The sequence below is a fragment of the Falco peregrinus genome, chromosome 7 (genome assembly GCF_023634155.1).
Source record: "Falco peregrinus isolate bFalPer1 chromosome 7, bFalPer1.pri, whole genome shotgun sequence".
Lineage (NCBI taxonomy): Eukaryota > Metazoa > Chordata > Aves > Falconiformes > Falconidae > Falco > Falco peregrinus.
In genome coordinates, this window is record NC_073727.1 from 48494967 (window position 1) to 48508592 (window position 13626).

A 13626-nucleotide genomic window follows, 5' to 3' on the forward strand; every position below is an offset into this window, starting at 1 on the left:
AGATTGGCTTAAATTTTTTTGCGGTTAATAATATTTGCAAAGTTGTATGTTCAACTGCAGGAGTATTTTGTATAGTTTGTGGATTGCATGTGTAAAATAGAAGTTTATGCAAACAAAATTAATGTAAGTAGATCACTAATAATTTGTTCGTGTAAATAATCCATTGTAGATATCATCAGTTTAATTACATATGCAGATTAAAAATCCTCATTTGAAGACAAGCTTCTGAATATTCAATTTATATTTATGTTAAAATCTGTTGAGACTTACAGTAGTTTTATAATTAACAATGGGAGAACCATAAAAGTCTTGACGTTTTATTTTGTTAAGTACCAGAAATATGGATGTTTATCCATCCTACACATACCTTTCAAGTTTTCTTGCAAAATTTCTCGTTCTTCAGGCCTTGAGGGAAGCTAGATATGTATTGTAATTCTGCATTTGCTTCCCACTAGACTCCACAAGAGCAGACAAAAATGAGCAGAAAATTAGTCATTCATTTTTGTGTTTCCTCACAGAAGGGCAGTTTAAGTTGGTTTGGTTTTTTTTAGTCTACTATCCTCATTATAGAGATCGCTACAAAGCTGGAAGAGTTCTATCTGTTTGACTCATTACTAAAGTGAGTGAGTTCTGGATCATGTGAATCTTTTAGAACTCCTTTTTTTCATGCAAATTGCTTGAATCTTCAGAGTTTTCTTATTCTAACCTGTGATGTTACTAAGCCTCTACTGCAAGCTTAATGATGGATGCCTTGGAGACCTGTGCTACTAATTATGCTCAGAATTTTTTTCTCAGACCGTCTAGCTCTTTGCAGTACCTTAGGAACTTGATCCCCAGCATCAAACATTACCAGCTCAGCTGTAATGAAATAAGAAACTGCTTACTGCATGGCATGAAAAAGCTGCACTTAGCAGTGTTTGTGCGATGATGCTAACCAGGTTTGGGGCTGGAATGCCGCTGAACTTGGCAGTTTCCTTGTTAAGATATTTCAGTCAATTCCACTGCAATGTTTTCTCAATACTAGAATTCTGCCAAACATCTGGCTGGGAAGTTGCCCTCGGCAGCTGGAGCATGTGACTGTCAAGCTGAAGCACGAGCTGGGTGTTACCGCTGTGATGAACTTCCAGACCGAATGGGACATTGTTCAGAATTCCTGGGGCTGCAACCGCTACCCGGAACCCATGAGCCCTGAAGTCCTTATGAAACTGTATAAAGAGGAAGGGCTTGCCTATGTCTGGATGCCAACCCCAGACATGAGCACTGAAGGTAATGCTCAGACCACTCTTGCAGTAAATTAGTAGTAAAAAAACCTCGTGAGTTACTGATCCGCTACTTGCTTGGCTGGTTTGGGGTTTTTTGTGCGTAAATTTTGTGTAAAAACATAGCTAACACAAGGTATAATGTCTCTGTGTGTTGACTCTAACGAATTGTTCATATTTTCTTGTAGGCAGAGAGGCCATCTAAGGTACTTTGTGTCTGGCAAGATATGTGTATTTGAATTTAAAGCTGTCCAACATTGATAACTGCTTGACTGCTTTTGCTTTCAGCCTGAATTCAGCCCATCTAATGAAAATATGTTGTGTAGGTAGAAGACAGCAAGCCTGCACAGCAGGACAGCTTGCCATCCTTGCTGGTTAAAAATGGAGAGACAGTACTGTATGTCTGTCTCTGCTCTTCCCTTCCCCCAACAAACAGCTTTTCTTTAACTGTAGTATTCCAGTCTGATGCATCTCTATGGAGTAATTTATGTAATTATTTGTAACTAATTCAGAATATCCATAGCACCTGTTGTTGTAAAATAATTATTTTTAATTTTTCATTTTTCTGTTGGAATGCTCAGTTCAAAATCCTATTTCCAACCAGTAGATTAGAGAGTGTGTGTGTTTTCAAGTGAGTTGCTTACCAGCAGAAGAGCGTGCTCTTTCAGTAGGGTGAAATACTGCTGCCACAAATAGAAAATTGTCATATCAGTAATAAGACATCAGGGAAGACAGGAGATCTTAAAACAGGGATTTGAAGGGTCTTAATGTCAGTGCTCATCTGTGCCACGAGGAAGAGTAAGGCTCTGATGTTTGCAGCTTCAGTTCCTGGGAAGAAGTTCCCGTAACAGGGAGAAAGGCATCAGGAAATATGTTTATTCATCCCTTTGGGAGTGAGAAAAACTATAAACCTATTCTGTGTTGTTTAACCATGTGCTAAGTACACAATTAAATCATAACAGTATTAAGTAGCACAGGGAAATATTCTTCTGCTCTCCCTCCCTCACTTACTATTGACATAATGGCCTTCATTACAGTGTTTTGGAAAGCAGCGGTACGTAGGTAACGTCAAAAACCTCTGGTACTTAAAAACATTTCATTTTTGGTTTGCTAACTTTAATGCCATGCAAGATGTGCTGTTTGATGTAATTTGCTGCGTTGTCTCAGTCCCTGTGAAAACAAATATGCCACACACATCCGGTGTTAATCAGAATGTATATTTAGAGAAGAATTAGGGCATTTTACAGATTTTGTGTGATCTGAATCTATGTTGCAAGAAAAAACAAAGTTAGAGTAAAAAGTCATTAAAAAAACCAACCAACCAACCCCAGAATGTGTTGAGTTTGCCATTATGATTCATAGTTCATCAGGCTGTGCAGACATAATCTCAACTGTAAACCTGGCTTTCTGAAATGCAAATGAATGTGCCTTGTTTATAACCTTAGGAAGAATACAGATGTTGCCACAAGCTGTCTGCCTCTTGCACGGGCTACTGGAGAACGGACACACTGTCTATGTTCATTGCAACGCTGGTGTTGGCAGGTCTACGGCTGCTGTCAGTGGCTGGCTGAAGTACGTGATGGGATGGAGCCTGCGGAAAGTGCAGTACTTCTTGGCTTCCCGGAGACCGGCTGTCTACATAGACGAGGAAGCTCTGAATCGTGCTGAAGATGATTTCTACCAGAAATTTGGGCATCTTCGTTCCTCATGCAAAATACAAGAGTAGAAAAGCAGAAGAGGAAAAGGAAGGTGAAGAGGAATCCTTACATTTGAACCCCAAGGACTTAGAAATCATGAGTCAGACGCCCGCCTCTCCTCTTCAGTTTATAAACTCCTCGTAGAAGTCGTGAGAATTTTGTTTCAAAATTGCCTTTGAGGGTTTTTTTATTTGCTTTCTTTAAGCTGATATGATTTATTTTTTCAAGCCTTTCGTTGTAAGTATGAGACCTAGAAACTCTGCAAAGGGAAACTTAAGATTTTCTTTTAACTGCTTGCCTACAGGACCTGAGTTTTCAGGGTAGGCCTAAGACTTGAGATGAAATGGTTAGACTTAGCAATATTCAGTGTCAAGAAAGAAAAGGCATTTTCACAAAAATGGATACAAAGGTTGACTGGATTAAGGTTCAGGCTAGGATGGAGCTGATCATCGTCAAAGCTGCTCAGTTATTTTAGGTGGGAGCGTACATTATTGAAGTCTTCTCTAGTAATTTGGTAGACAAGTGGTATTAATGAGAAAAACCAGAAAGAAACTGATTTCTCAACTCAGTTTCTTAAACAAAAAGCTAATGTTTAATGCAGTGAACTAAAATTTGCTCTCTTTGCCTATCTAGTTAATGTTAAATATTAGACGTTACAGCTATGTCCTGTTGTGACATCGGGGTTATGCTAGGATGTAGCATGGGGAGAGGAAACAGCTCCACTTACTGCAGTATTACTGTTTTACAGGGAAGGACTACTATTTATTCGTTATCCTAGGCTGTGAGACCTCTAAGTCAAAGATACATTTTGCTCTTCTAGTCCGTGCAGTGCTGTAGGGTGGGCTCCCTAGGTGCCAAGTCAATCTAAGCCGTAACCACTGGGCTACAACAGGACCTATAGGAACTGTGTGATAAGCCTCTGCACATGCCTGGCACCACAGCCTCTGTGTTGCTGACCTAGATTAATTTCTTCACTATAGCAAAAGTCTCTCCTTGTGCAAGCACTGTGTGGGTGTTCACAGATGCTAGATTTCACTGACTGAAGCTAATGCTGGGCTGTCTCTGGAATGAATGAAGCCAATACATTCATCTACAGAAGGAAAGGGCAACTCTGAGGAGGGTTTCTCAGGAGCTTACCCTCAGCAGGCTAATGTTGGCTTTGTGGGTGATCCTTAGTGTTTTCTGGTGCTGCTTAGTCCCTTAGCTGAACTAAGCAGTGGCACCAACAGCTTCCAGCCCTGCTCAGGTAAAACCAGTCTGCTGTGGGTTCAGCCCAAGAGAGAAGGGAGAGCAAGAGTTTACTAAGGAACAGAGGATGAAGGATGCATAAACATTAAGAAATCTAATTTCTATAGGCTTATTCTTCAGTGAAAACTCTTTTTTTTTTTCCAGCCAACTTGTTCCTCTAAAGACCTAGTCAGTGCCAGAGTAGTTTAGTTGATATATATTGATTATCTGAACGCTTAATGGAGAAACTAGTAGGTATGAACTGTTTATGGAGAATGTCCAGAATAATATAATACATTTTATTTATCCTATACTTCAATCATCTTCAAAAGGAAAAACATTTATTTAAGTTATATGTGTGGTTTTGATCATGACTTTGTTTCTGACTTTTTTGAAATAACACTGCTGTTTAGAAAATGGATGAGAAGAGTTCTCTATTAAATAAAAACATAATGACAATCCCAGCAGCCCATTTTGTCATATATCTTTGGCTCCCAATTTCATGAGTAGCAAAACAGATCATGACCGATATTTCTATATAGAGGTGGGATCAGCCACTTTAATGGTAGCAGCCCATTTCTTATCTGCTGTACTGTGTCAGTTTTGATGGACTGTTGAGGATGAAATCTCAAAGAACAACACAGCAAAGATGTGTGGATGATATGGCATCTCTGGGACCTCTGAAGACAAAAAAAGGGTTTCTTCTCCTGGCTTGATGCAGAGAGCAGAGGGAGCGTGTCAGTGCTGCTGCCTGGCTGTCGGGCTTTCATGCGAATGTCCAGAGCTGCAGGCTGGCTGCCCAGGAGTCACCTTGTTTTGACTGAGTTTGAAGTAAAAATGGTGAGGTTTTGCTACTGTGTGACTCTCAAAATCAAGTGCTGAGAGGAGGGTGATGGCCTAAGAAGTAGAGAGTAGAGCCTGCTTAGGTTTTACATTTCTGTTGAGATATATTTGGAAACCCCATGCTTAAAACGTGTTTCCAAGCATCCCCGACAGACAGTCCTTTTCATCAGATGCAATTTGTAATTTATGTCGGAAGAAGTACTTGTGGGTTTGATTCTTGTTTCATAGCTAACTATATTTCTCTTTTAGGTCTCTTGGGACTGAACAGTGTAACATGGCACAAACAAGTTTACAAATAAGTAAGTATAGCTATGCCTTATCAGCTATTTCCTAATTCTGATTTTATCCACAGTGGAAGCAGACTGGTGCTTCGTTTGTAGGGTGGAATTCAAATGATACAGAAACCACAGATTCAAGAAGTCTCTAGCAAGGGGTTGTTGATTCATTGCTTATTGTCATTTCAGTTTGCTTGTCTGCTGAAGTGTTGGGGGACTATATGATATACAGATTGCGTTAGCTGGTGAAGTGCATGAAAACTACTTGCCAACGTCACGATAATAAAGAATGCAAAGAGCTCCTATGGCTTGCAGTCCCTTTGTACCTATTTGTAGCATAATTTTTTCCCCTCATTGCCTCCTTACTGCGTTCCTCATTGAAAACAACCATGTCAAGTAACATTAATTCAAAGCCTTGTCTGTTGAATGTAACTAGGAATTTTAATGCTAGAGACATCACTGCAAGAGGCTACAGCAACAGAAAAAGCAATCATATAAAAATACTCTATTTCTCAAACTCTATAATTATGTGATAAATCTGCATCTAGGGATTATCTATTAGAATTCCAATTTGTAATATGTTCTTATGCTGATTGGATCGTTAGCTCTTTCCACAGACTAGCCTCTTGATGCAATTTGGATGAAAGGACGAAGATAGTCAGTTGTTTATGTACTTGTATATGTCCTTGCTGCTTTAGTCATTAAGTGCTACAAAATTTAGAGAACAACTCCTATGGAAAGATTTAGAAACAGATAAACAGTAATGGTTATTCTAAAGTGGGGTCAAGAAGCCAAACTAATACACACACAAAAATAGGAACCAGGTACAAATATTTTGATAATTCATCAATGAAAACCATCAGTTGGGGAAAATGGTTTTCTGCTGGCATGAGCATCAGTATTCTCTGCCCCATTACAGCCAGGTTTTTACCTCTGTTGAATTAAAGTAAGTAGAATTTGCTGTGTGAAATGGGAACATTTATAACTCTAGGTGCTTGGAGTACCTCAATGTCATTATTAGGCCAAACAATAGTATATATGCTTTCCTAGGGCAACATACATGAAGGAGCTAAGCAATCACTCTTACAAGTGATTTTGTAACAAACATAGCCCCTTGAGGGATGGCTCAGGCTTTGAATTATATAGTTTCATGAATATTTTTCCTCTTGACATCAGAAAAATGCTAATGAGAATCTTCTGCGTGACTTTTTTAGGTAGGCAGTGCAGCCTGGTGAAAGGAGACTGGGCTGGCTGGCACGACTGTTGAATTCCTTCCTTTCTCCCTTACTCCTTCCTTGTAATTTCACACTTTGCACTTTGGTCCCTTTGGTGCTTGTCTGCTCTAGTTGCTTAGGTTGTAAGTTTATGGTCTTCCCTCTCTGTACAGCAGCAAGCACAGTGAAGCTCTGGCTGCAGGTATTATACCAGAGCATACTCTGGAGCATTTGGAAGGTCTCACACCTGGCAACTGAATTGTGTGTGCTGTACAAAAACATGTGCAAAACAGTGCCTCTGCTCTGGAGCGGAATTAAAATTTGAGACTCCTAGCCAAGCCCTCTTGGGCAAAGATAAAGGAAAAAAGATAGGCTGTAGGTTGTGCAGGAGCAGGTAATAAAATCTGTATTTAAAACGAGAATGCAAAAAATCAGGCTTACTCTGTTACCTGCTATGGTGCCGTCTTTGAGTTCTAAGTTATAAAACTCACTGACTGTACTGGTCTGTAATTGAGAAAAAATATCTGATTTGAAGTAGTCAAAGACATTTATCTGATTTGAAGTAGTCAAAGATATTTGCCATATTACCCTGTTGCTGCTTTTATTCTTCATCATTAAATTGCAGTGAGAGGTTTCAAACCAATGATAAAGTTAAAAGAGAAATAGTACGATTCTTAAAAAAAGATACACTGGGACTGTGCAACAGAAAACTATGAAACTATGAAGAAATATTTAGAAGGATAACTACCGCAAAAGCATATATTTGGCAAGCAAGCCCTACCTTCTTGAAGGATAATGAGCATCAGGCTGCCCTTAGCTAAAATGGAATTGGATTAACGTAGCAAAGGATGGGATATAGATGACTGTCTCCAATTCTGTTTACATTCTCAGTGGTAAATCAACACCTCTGCAGCTATTTTGCTGGAAAAAATTGTGTTTTATTTTCTACATGTATATAGCTTAAAGGGAAAAGGGGGGCTCTGAGGGAGCAGACTTTGGAACAGTGGAAGTATAAAGGAATTAATCTTTTTTCTGTTGCTCAGCAACATGACATCACCAACAGCAAGGCCAAACCATATGACTTCATAAATGATCTTCTTCCTAAATTAACAGAGGAAAGCAATTTTTTCAAGGGCAATGACATTATCATGTACTAGCATCATTGCATGGTTGTGATACAAGCAACGAAAATACCCGTTGTTGGCCCTTCAGTTATGCCAACAGTGAACCTGTAGGGTGTTCATTCTTAATTAGGCGTGTTTTCCTCCGCCCTTCCACCTCAAGATCCTTCATTCCAGTCTTGACTGATTTACAGATGGTTTTGCGGCTAAAAATTGCCATATTTGTAAAGATGAGTAATAAGTATTTTATTAAACATTTTTCACATATCAAGGCTTGCCTGAGAGTAAGGAAGTAAGACCTGTTACACCCTGTAAGCCAAGGATGGTGACACTGTGAACCTTAGCCCTATATAATTCAACTGCTTTGTGCTTAAACATGTTGTCTTATTTCAGAGATTGAATTTATAAAGGTTGCAAGATGATGTCTGTGATTTGATAATTACTTCAATGCTGATGTTGTTATCTTTACATCAAGGAAAAATAGAAGGCCTGTTTATTCATGAGCTGGTAAAATATTAAATGATATCTCATTCTTGATTTAGATGGTGTGAGGAAAAAGCGTAAAATGATGCCAAGAAAAAAATTCTAATGCTGGGTGGCTTTCTATGGTCTTTACTTTAATGTCTTTATAACAAAATTTATTTTGTGGTAATGCAGTTTCAGCAGGGAAATAACTAACGGTCAGGCCATCGTCCAAGGGTAGCAGCCATAGCTAAGCTGGGCAGCCAGGCCAAAGTCACTGCAACAAATCAAATGCTGAAAATGAATCCAGTCTTCAAAAATTCAATAAAATACATAAACACAGACATTAAGAAATGAATATAAAATTTGTGTTTGGAAAAAAGGCAAATATAAATGAAGTATAATCCTGACCAATGTCAAAGGGAAAAAAATATTTTGTAGTGGGATAGCAAACACCACAACTCACTTGAAAACATATTTGATGTGTTAGATAGAACTATAGCTGGTATTTAAAGTTCATTAACCAGTCTTTAACTGGGTACCACTTAAACTGTCTAGTCTTAAAATGCAGTTACAATATTTATCTGTATAAAGAAAGAAATGTGGAAGGGTAAGCTCTCAAGGACACAGACCAGTTGGATGTCCTCTCTTAGAGGCGTGTACTCAAGCTGGTGAAGCTTTATAAGCCCAAAAGTGGTTGCTGGGGCACTGCGGTTTGGCAGTCAGATAAATCCCTTACGTAGAGGTACGTTGTTCTGAAATAGGATCAATAAGGCCATGCTTTAGAAGAACTAATGGGAAGGGCATCTCTTAAAATATGCTTAAATGGTAGCTTCAGATGGAAGTTTAAACAAACATATGTCTTGATGGAGTCTTTCTCTTCAGATGTGTTGCTGGAACAGTAAAGCCTCTTAGAGGTCTTTTGCCCTGCAACACCTGTGCTTACAGTCAGAGCACCAGAATGGGAAATTGTAACTGTGAGTAGCAGTGGTCCTGACGCCAGTTAAGACTGCAGGTGAAATGGACTATTTAATCTCTATACTTGAGTTACTCTGTTTCTTAACATGACACAAAGGATGCTTAACCTCAGTTCCCTACCAAGAACTGAATGGGACAACTGCTGTTCTCAGTGCCTCCATTCACAGTGGCTGTGTGGATGCCTGTGAGCACTTGAACAGACACTATTTCAAGTAAGTCCGTGTTTTATATGGTCTCTTCCACTGGGATATTTAAATTTTACTGGGAGTTACTTGTCCATGTCCCCAACATACTTTCCTGGCATGTGAGTATGGCAGTTTGGTGGCACTCATAGGCAACACAGGGTCTAGAAATAAGAACCAGGACTCTGATCTGGCTTTCTTCCCAACTGGGGTATCTTACTCACCTGGAATAAGGATGCCATCATCTTCCATCAGACTTTCTGTAGTTTTCTTGGTGCCTTACACACATTTTCCATCCAAGTGCCCTCTTCAGAGAATAATGAAAGCAACCATGATAGGCTGTTCTCAGCACTGAAAATCTCATTTGCAGTGTGGTTGTAGGCTGGTTTCTTTGTTTTTGTTTGTTGTTTTTATTGTTATTGTGTTTTGTTGTTTTTGGTTTTGTTTTTTTTTTTTTTTATTTAACCTGATTTAGGTAATGAACAATGGGCAACTAAAATAGAAAGTGGTGCTCTGAATTTTTGCCATCTTCCACTCTTCCTAATTGGTAAAATAAATGCATTGTTCTGCAGTAATTTTCATGCAAAGGAACACAAAACATTCCTTAAGGCAATAACTAGATATACTAGACCACCAAAGAAAGACTTAGAAGCAGGAGTAGGAAAAGACATGAAATGCAGACAGGAGTGGTCTGCTGAGATGAGGCAGAGCAGGTGGCCAGGTGGCCTTCCAACCAGTGGTCTCATGTCACGAGGAAAGAAGCAGAGGAGAAAGTGAGGGCTTGCAGCACAGGCTGAGGACAGGGAGGGGAGTCAGTCCAGGCAGAGCTGTGTGAACCAAGAGCAGCTGGGGAATAGCCAGGAACTGGGGGAAGGGCTCAGAGATGCGGGGTGAGCAGGGCTTGCTTGCTGCAGGCAGCGGTGCCGCCGCTGCAGTCACATTGTCACTCTTGTTTCAGGGAAATATCTCATTCAGCAGTTAGCAGACACAAGCATGGGGGCTGAGGAAATGCGACAGTGAGACACAAATACATCTCGGCACCCAGAGATCACCAAAAGCACACAATATCCACAGGAACAGCAAAGCCTGGCAAGCTATTTAACAAAATCTGCCAAGATCATTATTTTTGAGAGGAAAAAATTTGATTAGGTCTCTCTTGATTGCTGGGAACATGACTTGAGTACACTTTGGAAAATGCTGAGCTCTGCCATTTGTGTATTTCTGCTTATGGAACTGAAATCAATAACTTAATTTTAGCTGTAAACATAGTTTTATTTTGCTTTCCTTAATAGCAGTCATTTCAAGGTGTCTTTCAGTAGCACCCTGATTTAAAAAGAAAAAAACCAAACCCCGAAAGAATCATATCAGACATTGATATAAATGATATGTATCTAGGGTAATTTCTGTGCTTTTAATGATGCTCATACTGTTTATTGGGGTATTACTGAGCTCAGAATGTGCAGTTACCTTCTTTTTACTCAATTACTGTTTTACATTCCAGACTAAAACACAAACTTGAGTAGTACACAAAATGTGAAAAATAGCTAGGTTTGGAACTGTTTCTGAAACTGTTATGTTTTTGCGCTGCTGTGAAGGTCCAGGGTTCACCATGTCAAATTTGTTTTAAAACCCCCACAAGAATAAAACAAACGTTGAAAAGAAATGCATTAGTTACCAGAATGTTTATTTTCCTATTACCTGCTTTTCATTTGACAGGGCTGGAAAAAAAAAAATAATTGGAAAAAGTTGTTAAAGTCAAACAGAAGACATGCTTATGCACATCAGCATACCTTTCCTCCCTTTTTTTAGCAGTGGGTTCAGGCAGAGCGTCTGCTGATTCTCCTCCTGTGCTCTGAAAGGCTCTGCTCAGGGGACATCTCCTTTAGATAGAAACTGATCTATCAAAGCACTTACCGCTTGTGGAAATTTAAGTACAAGAATAGTCCTGGGGATTTCAAGTTGAAAACTTCACACTTGGTGCCTAAGTGCTTTGTTGCATTCGCCACCTTGATTTTTGATGAGATGAATTCTAAATTGGTGCCTTGCTGCAACCAAAATGCCCCCAGCAAATGCCATGGATTGAGAGTCTTTAGAAAAGATGAGGACACTTGCTTGCTACATGACTGTGGCTCAGACAAGATGTGTAAGGTGGTAAAGTGAAATCACTTTGTTTTTCAAGGGAATGGGTGATAATAGGTGTTGGAACATCATTACAAATACAATATCTAACTGTGTTGTGCATAATGCCAGCAGAGTGATCTAAGAATTTATGTTCATGTGCCACATGCCTGCCTGAAAAAGAAATAAATGGAGAGCAAGCCTACCAAGGATCAGAGTTTTCAAGACTGCAGATTAAAAGAATGAATGCTTATGTGTCAGATACATATGGAAACGCAAATGTGCTCTGCAGTGTCTTGGAAGAGCCTGTGCTTTTTAGCAATATTTCTGTTGTGTTATGCATGAATGTGATTTTCTCTAGTCTGTACACATTTCTCTAGTCTGTTTACTCTTGTACTTTTCCACTTGCTTTCTGCTCCTGCTTCTCCTCCCATTTGAAACAGACTCAAATACTACAGAAATTTGGAGGAAAATGCTTTGACTTATGGAATTTTTATTCTCTGTAGGCTTCCTTACCCTATTTTGGTAACTGCTTATTCCAGACCTGCAAAACACCAGAGCAATAGTGTACCTACTTCAGTGCCACAGCTCGCTCTTTTCACCTGTTCTTTCATGGTTTTTGAAGATGGTGGAGAGAAGCATAGAACCGTGTAATCATTCTGCATGGCTCTGGATCACCTCCAAGAGATGTGCAGAAATCAAAGCAGAGAGACAGATAGAAATCTCATTGCTGAAGACTCTGAAAACTACAGCTGAGCATGATATTTCCACCAGTCCTTCCAGACATCATTTGAACTAAGGTGTTGGTTTTTCCTACATAGGTTGTTACTCAGAAAATCCTTGTGCATTTTCTTCTCCTTCAGTGAAGAGGGCTGGTCTTGAAGAACACTTGGCAACTTGCAATGGTTGTGAATGGTCTTTTGGTCTCTTTGGTACACAAACACTACCAAATTCTGATGTGTGCCTTGGACGGAGCCATTTGGAGCTGCACACTTGATATCAGAGCTACAGCAGTTTCCTGTGAATAGATCTCTGCTTATTTTTATATTTTTCTGTATCTAATTCTTTCATTGCCTAAGTTTTGGCACCGGTGTGTAGAAACTGTTCACTCAGTACCATTAGTTATCATTTGCGTGTGCTCATGGCCTGTAATACAATTCCTTCAGCCAGTGTCCCCGCCTGTTGCCGACGGCAGTTCTGTGACCCGCAGTGCCTCAGCTGGGCAGGAGCAGATTGCCCCAGTTGCTGACAAGTAGGGGTGTAAGTTGGTGTTGCAAAAGGAGTGGTAGGTCAGGTCGTTTAAAGAATTACCACCGAAGATGTTACGTGAAATGGATTTAACGTTGAAGCGTGACTACACAGGTTTTGATGGCAAGATTCACTCTATTACTTAATACATGGAGTAAACGCATGGAGGTAAATCACATTGAAATCAAACCAGAATAGAGGCAGAAACAGTTTATAAAGATCAAAGGTATAAAAGGTTAAAGGAGATTCTTCCACTGAGTGATGAGGTTTAAAGAGTAGACCCCCTTGCTTTCTAAACCCTCACAGAGTTTAGTTGTGGCTGTATGCAATCTTTGTCTCAGACTTGGCCAATGGTTTATATCTAAAAGAGAGAGAGAGATAGAAAGTGGGGTAAAAGGGGAACCATTCTGCTAAGTCAGGAAGTTTAGAATAGACCCCCCCTTGCTTCCCAGACTCTCACACAGTTTAGATGCAGCTGGATCTATCACTAGTCTCAGACTCAGACAGCTGATTTGATCTAGGGAAATATAAAGGGTAAGGGGAATTCTGCTGTTGAGTCATGAGGTTTGGAGTAGATCCCCTTGCTTTCTAATCTCTTACAGAGTTTAGATGTGGCTGGATCCATTCCTAATCTCAGATTTGATCTAAGGGTGGGGAGAGAGAGGGAAGAGAAAGTTTATTCACATTCCTTAGGATTTTAGCAGCAAATCAGTTGTTTTAAATCACAAAATTACATAGCCAGCCTAACTACTTCAAGCTTGCAATATATTACAGCAAAAGTATACCTACTACAAGATTGCCCTTGAGTTCAGTGAAATACATCTAATGTGTTTGCATTACTCAACAGGCAAAGGGTTGAGCCTCAAGGAGCAGGGTTATCAGCCCAGGCCCTGTCATCGACTTTTCATGATGGTCCCCCCTAGTATTGCAGGCTGACTGGTTTGTGAGCTTTGAGCAGTGTCCCGCTCAGAGGGAGATGCTGGACGCAGCCCGCTGCGGTCC

At 39.9% G+C, this 13626-nt stretch overlaps 1 protein-coding gene across 8 annotated transcripts in view; it reads left to right on the top strand.

Annotated features, from left to right (window-relative positions):
- Positions 1–12423, top strand: part of EPM2A (EPM2A glucan phosphatase, laforin) — a 49948-nt gene extending 37525 nt beyond the window's left edge. For 5 of the 8 annotated variants that reach the window (XM_055809659.1, XM_027796957.2, XM_027796954.2 and 2 more), the window contains 2 exons: positions 1025–1266; positions 2705–4647. In XM_055809659.1, coding sequence (XP_055665634.1) covers positions 1025–1266; positions 2705–2985 — 523 coding nt within the window. In that variant the 3' untranslated portion in view covers positions 2986–4647. Of the gene's footprint in view, positions 1–1024; positions 1267–2704; positions 4648–5275; positions 5609–12197 lie in introns of those variants that run through there. The other 3 variants (XR_008747999.1, XR_008747998.1, XM_055809660.1) reach the window with 3 other exon arrangements.
- Positions 12424–13626: the final 1203 nt, after the last annotated feature.